The sequence below is a fragment of the Nematolebias whitei genome, chromosome 9, assembly GCF_014905685.2.
Source record: "Nematolebias whitei isolate Nwh7 chromosome 9, NemWhi1, whole genome shotgun sequence".
Lineage (NCBI taxonomy): Eukaryota > Metazoa > Chordata > Actinopteri > Cyprinodontiformes > Rivulidae > Nematolebias > Nematolebias whitei.
Window position 1 is genome coordinate 45,329,870 of NC_056506.1, and position 6,960 is coordinate 45,336,829.

General features: G+C 44.4%; 1 protein-coding gene across 1 annotated transcript in view; it reads right to left on the reverse strand.

The window, feature by feature from the left end:
• Positions 1 to 6,273: 6,273 nt before the first annotated feature.
• mpz (myelin protein zero) overlaps positions 6,274 to 6,960 on the reverse strand; it is a 19,837-nt gene continuing 19,150 nt past the window's right edge. Inside the window, exon 6 of the mRNA XM_037681909.1 lies at positions 6,274 to 6,458. Coding sequence (XP_037537837.1) covers positions 6,372 to 6,458 — 87 coding nt within the window. The 3' untranslated portion in view covers positions 6,274 to 6,371. The remainder of the gene's footprint in view (positions 6,459 to 6,960) is intronic.

The window sequence follows — 6,960 nt, forward strand, 5'->3', positions numbered from 1 at the left end:
AGCTACCACAGCCCTGTGTGTGGATGGAACCTTGCTCAAGGGTCCAGAGTGGGGCAAATAAGGGTGGAGACAGGTTTGAGTGTTTCACCCTTTCCACCCACATTTTGATGTTGTTGGTCCAGGGAGTCCTTCTCTAACCTGTGCGACCCCTCTCCCCCCTTCATGACTCAATGGCGCCCATATCCAGCATTCACTGTGCGAGAGGCGGGGGACACCCTGGACAGGTCTCCAGTCCATCACAGGGACAGAGACATTTTTTATGTAGGTGTCTCACAGTGAGACTACCTGAATAAAAATGTCTCTACTATGGACACCAGTGACCCCCGCAACCCAAAAAGGAAGAGGCAGGTGAAAGATAATGGATGGAGCTCAGATCACTACAAATAACTAAGCGAACTCAACCTGCTGGATTTGTCATGAAGTTATGACCAAAAATTACAACATAGTTTTAAAAACAAACAAAAGATAAACTAAATAAAAAACACTCTGGACTTAATTGGTCTCGATCCATGAAGACTGTGTAACATTCACAGACTGATAAACTGTGTATATGCCATTTAAAACTAATGCACAATGCTCTTTTAAATGATGGTTTGTGAGATACGATTTTTAATAAACGGTGAGAAGCAGCGTTCCTCCTGCAGCTGCCCATCCAGGCAGGAGGCTGAGCAGGTGCACGAGCATCGCTTCAACTCTCCGTCTGAATATGAAGCGGAGCATTTTTGAAAAGGTCGTGTATGCTCACTGAACCACACCTGCTCGTCAGGTCAGAAAAAATTAAGCCTTTATGAAAATTATATCTCATTTTGTCGCCGTGCAAAATGTGAAAAGGTTATAAATTGATGCCAAACTGTTTTCTTTTCCATTTTTACCGGATCACCGTAAATTCTGTTGATGATGGTTCAGTTCAGTAATAAAGGGCAAAACTAAACTGACTGAAACTAAATTTAATTAAGGGCCTTATGACTTCTGCTTAGAATGGAGAGAATTTTAGCCAATTAGGTTGAGCTTTGTAAAGGATATGTTCTCGTGCAACCTCCGTCAGTGCTTGGAGATGTATTGAGGATGACTCTCCGCTATAAACGTAGATTTAGCTCAGTATTTGCTAAATTAGCTGATTTATAGTCATTTTTGTGTTTTTAAAGGTTGCTGTGAAGACCATCTTGAATTGGTTTGTCATCAAAAGATCATTTATAGTCAATCAGATAATGAATAATTTTAAGAGTTTCATTAAAAACATCTTGTGGTTCATGAGATATTGTGGTGGAATTATAATCACATAAAGACAAGGGCAATAACAGAATAATCTGCTTTCAACTTCTAATAATTATAATCAACTCATTTTGTAGGAACGTTCTTCTTTGGACACTTTTATGACAGAATGTAGCCAGTGGTGGGATGTAACCATGTACAAGTACTTTGTTACTGTACTTAAGTACATTTTTCATGTATCTGTACTTGACTTAAGTAGAGTTAAATGTGGGTACTTTAGACTTTTACTCCCCTACATTTTACATGAAGTATCTGTACTTTCTACTACACTACATTTCTATAATGCGTTGTGTTACATGTTACATTCATGTTGCAGTTTTTTCATTTGTTCGTTAGTTTGAAAGTAACCAGTGGCAAGAGGGAGTTGGTCCATTGAACCACTGCAAAGTGGTCAGGTAACGTTAGGCCCGCCTTCAAGAAGAGCTGGACCAATGAAGTATGTTCTAGTACATATATCATTGAGCTGCGCACCCACAGCACCACTAACACACCCAAAATGGATTCCACTGCAGAGTCAGCCAGAAGATACACGCCACCCATGGCCTTATTGAAAGATTATTGAAAGACTATTGAAAGACTATTGAAAGACTATTGAAAGACTGTTCAGTACAGCAGGACATATTTTCTCTCCCAAAAGAGCCAGACTGGACTCAAAAAACTTTGAAAAACAACTTCTTCTGAACTTGAACAATAATAAAATGTGTCAGTTCATGATGTTAGGAGACAAGAGATGTCTCCAAATGTCTCGACACTCTGGTCCAAGTTTTGAAAATGGTGTCAGGAAGTTAAAATATTGTTCACTATTGACCCAGTACAAGGTTGATAGTATTTTAACTAGAGCTGATGACAAACTGGAGTTGAACTGACCATATGTTCCTCTGTTAGGTCTAATGCTCCTTTTGTTCAGGCAGACAACTTTTACTTAAATGTGTTTACTGCAGTTAAAATGACACATTGGTTTAACTTTGTGTTAAATAAAAACGTTCAAAGGTATAATCATTCCTCTTTCTTATTTTGCTTAATAACATTTAACTCTTCAGGTCATCCCTGAAATTCAGACGCACAGAATCACAAGTCCAAGTGTGAACTGTGTCACAGAGTAAACACAATAAAAACATGTATTATCTGCAGCATTGTTCATTAAAATGACTCGACACCATTAACGTATTACAGAAAATATACATAGACACTTTATGATATTGTAGACCATTGTATTAGGGTAATACATTCAGCAAGTACTTTTACTTTTAATACTTTAAGTATTTTTTTAAAGCAAGTACTTATTTAATTTTACTTAAGTAGAAAACGTTAATGTACTTTTACTAGAGTACATTTTGTCTGTTTATTTCTACTTTTACTTAAGGACAGTGAGTACTTTCTCCACCACTGGTTATATAGCAAGAGACATTCATGACATCTTTTAGATAAAAAAAAACAGAAAGAGTCAGAAGCTTCAGGGATTTTCAGCTGGGTTTACTGTTCAACAGCTGCGCTCGTGGCTTTTATTTACGGTTCTCTTTACAACACATTTTACAGACACAAAAAACAAACATTAGTGCTCTTAAATGATCACAAGCATTAAAAATAAAGGTAAAAAAAAAAAACATAAGCAGCTCCAGTCATTTTCAAACGAACGAGCGTTAACGTGCAACTATGGCTAATAGAGTTTATTTAACATAGAAAGGAATGGTTTTATTTAAACGTCGTTTTACGTCAGGCGGCTGTGTGGCTTTGCTGATAAAGAAGAAAACATTCTAAGTAAATCCATTTGACTGGATAGTAAAACAGCGACCAGCGAAACAGATGTCCAGTTATAAAGTTGTGGATTTTAGCACCTTCATTCCTGTTATGAATTTTAAAGGAACATATCTACACTGCAAATCAATCTGCAGATGAAACACGTCTCTGGCTCGGGGTTTGGAAGGGGTGCCTTTAAAAGAAAGCTCTGGCAGTGAGAGCAGACTATCCGAGGTGATACATACAGATTCTTGGTAGGGCTTAACACGGTAGATAAGTCTCTACCTGCAAAGCTTTCTCCTACAGCACCTTTTTTTTACGTTTCCTCCCCAGCCACAGAGCGATGAATCTAAGGCAAACCAAACCCTCCTCTACCCCCCTCTTCCCATTCTCTGCACTACAACCTCAATTTTCCTCCATCTCAGAATAAAATGTACCCCAGAGACAGCCACACAGTGCCTTCCATAACGCACAAGGTCAGAAATATAATGGCATATTCCATAGAATACAATTACATTTCTTTCCTGCCTTGGTAAACATGTTCTCCACGTGTGGACAAGCACACATGTTAGAAATGTCTCAGAAAACATTATTCGCTTTACTTAGGGCGATGTTTTGCTTTTATAGCAAATCAATTTTTAACACGCTTTAAACATGAAACACATATACATAAAACATTTGCGACTGGAAGAGAGCTAGCTAGATTATAAGTATCCGTTTCGGTGTGGATTCTTGTCTTGCCAGTAGGGGGCGTCCAAGAGCGTTGTGGCGGTGAAACCAAAAGAAATGACAACGAAAGGGCCGGAGGAGGAGGAGAGGCGAGAAGGCGAGGCAGACACGCCTCAGGGGTACTTGAAGGGCAAAGCGAGAGGCCGTTTGTCGATCGCCGGTGAAGACGGGAGGGACGGCCAAGAAGAAGCGTCTGCCACCGAGTTTGAAAAAGAAAGGAGTGAAGCGAAGGAAGGACAGAAGAGGGAGAAGCATTGAGCTGTAGGGCTGCCAGTCAGATAAGGAGAGGCTTAAAGAGTAGATTGGATTGTGTCTAGGCCTTTTCTGTGGGGGAATAATGCAGTGCAGACTCAGTAGACGGCAGGAAGAGGAAGCGATTAAGGAAGCGCAAGGACAGATAGAAGGAAACAGAAGAGAGGAGACGATTCCCAAGATGAAGAGGAGTGAAGACGGCAGAAGGGTGATGTGGTGAGAGATCTCTTGTTACCAAGCGCACGCTAAAATAATTAGCCCCGGGGTCGAGGAAACGTGCAAGTGGATTAGCTGGACCTAAAATAACTCACGAGCTGCACCCCCTCCTGGTAAGCCCTTTTCGTCAGACTCCTGAGAGCGTCTGCTAATGTTCGGAGGCTGTGACGTCATTCCAGGTCGTCAGTCACCGAGCCAACGGTGGATGTGCTCTCGGGCGCAAACACCAGAGAAAGCACCTCCACCCTGCCCTTTCCCTCTCTCTCTTCCTTCCCCCTCCCGTCGGCTGAAAAATGTGCAGCTGTTACAGTAAGCCCGCTCGCTCCTACAGGGCCAGAAATAGCCCCCCTTCAGCCTGCGCAGGGACACAGCGACAACCTCCATTAGCTCAAATGCGAGAGGATTGAATCACCTCCGAGCTCCGGGGCTTGAACTTCTATCTGCGCCGGCTGAGAGCAGGAATCATATTTCTCCCACACTATCACTCTCTGTTTTCCCTCTATCTGAAGTCCGGTGTGTGTGCTCACCGCTCAACTCTGTGATTGAGTCGTAAACATTAAGGGGGGGGGGGGATTCACACAGGGACATCCTGCATGGTCCTCTTAAGGAAGTTATGTGCGTAGTTAGGCCTTAAACACTTTTACGGGTTGCCCAAACGATGGCGCGAACGGCCTTCGGTGAGACGTTGTAAAAATTATTTGACGCCGTTACCCGTGACGTAGTGGGGGCTATTCTTACAGCCAGTGCTGTCTGGAGAGGGCAGAGATAATGGGGAATAATGGGGGCTGCATCAGGCTGGGCAGAAAAAGGGGGAGCAGACTAGAGGAGGAGTGGAGGCAGTCGTGGAGAAGTCAAACCTTTATCTACAAGAGGAAGAGAAGAGGGATGGGGAGGCGGGGAAGGAAGAGAAACAGGACAGAGCCGTTAGCATATAAATCACTTCCGTAATTTGAATTAACAAGAAAGTCAAGAGAATTCACAGAGAAACAGAGGAATAAAACGGGATAGGACAGTGGGGGAGGGGGAGGCTGAGGATCAGCGCGAGGAGAGAAAGCTGGAGTTTGACACATCGACTCTGGAAAAAAAATAAAAAAGCAAATTGGCTTGTCCCCCACAGCCGGGGATTCGTGATGCGTATCGGACGCACTCGGAGGAAGCTTTTTCAGTGAATGGGATCACAATAAAAGGAACCAGAGAGGCAAATCCCAGGGAGCGGCCTTTAAGATTTTGTTATCAGACCCAGTCGTCTTGAGGTCTCGCTTCAAATGGCATATCTTATGACCTGACAAAAGTGGTCAGGGTGCCAGCTGGTGTAGATTATCATGTACGATCTGGGCCCACATACAGTAGCTGCGTCTGCATCCTGTGACAAGAGCAAATGTGATTTAACGGGTTTTATTCAGGAACCCCGGCGACGTGGGAAGTCGAGTAGGTTTGTGATTTAAAGGTACTCGTTGCAAAGAACGAAAACTAGCACACAGAAGGTTATCCTGGACCATACAGTCGTGGTAAAGAGAGTTTACTCCCGTAGTTTTCCAGATACTTTAGTGATTTGAAATTCCATTATGCAGGTACGTATGTTCTCAGTATAAACAAAGCTTGGCTGAATCCCAACCATGTGGCTGCTCGGGCCATGTGATTGATCTACATTAGGCTGTGCAGGTAAAGAAATATGGCCGATACGTTTCAGCTAATTGGCCTTTTCAATTGGCAAACGTGGAATCACTAATTCGCAAATTCTGCTTCCAGACTTTTAATTTAAGGAAACACGTATGTTCATTATGAGGAAGAATAGTGTGCAGATATTTTCTGCCCAGTCTTCGTGACTTTTCATTGAGTACCTTTACCCCCCTCCCCCCAGTGGCGGCCTGTTATTTGAAGCTGAGCTGATTGGCAAAGCGGGAGAGGAGGCCAGGCGGCTTAGAGCTCCCTGACCCTTCGGCACCACCGGACCCTTCCTCCCCATTTTTGCGGGTCAGCTCCAGCTCGATGGTCATGAGTACCCGGCCTTTACCCTCCTCCCCACCTTCCCCCACCCCTTCCATTTTTCTGATGGCGGTTTGCTGCTGCTTGTCCTGCTGTTTGGGCTGGGCCTTCATCACCAGTACCTGGCGTGCGGGCTGGAGCAGCTGTGCGGCGAGCCCGCCCCAGCCCCTCCCCGTATCCTATTTCTTATCCTTGCGAGACTCCTGCTTCTTCTTTTCCGAGGCGGCGGCCTTCACCTTGGAGGGGTCAGCAGGAGGCGCAGGGCCCTGTGGGCGGATGAGGGAGAGGGGGTGTGGGTGGGGAGAAGAGGGGAGGAGAGTCACTTCAGGAGGAAAGGAGCGTGAGGCAGAAGGGTGGGGGGAGAGGGGATGTGGTAGAGGTGAGAAGATGAGATGATGGAGTTACAGCTGGAAGGGTGGAGCTGTGTGAAGAGGAGAGAAAAACACATTTAGATGGACGGAGAGGAGGTGGAGGAGGAAGGAGCCAGACATGCGGCAAGACAGAGAGAGACGAAGAGCTGGAGACAGTCCTTTTAGGGGAGGGGGTAGCAAGTGAGAGGGGGTGGTGTCCAGAGCTGTAAGGGGGTGACAAAACAGGTAACCATGCGTTAGGATGGGACACAGTGGCAGCCAGTCTCCATACTCCTGTGACAACTGAGTGACAATTGATCAATATCAACACACACACACGTGCACACACACACATACACACACTCAACTGAACAAAATGTTGGCTTTCAATTTCAGAAAAGTTGAGATTAGTTAAAAA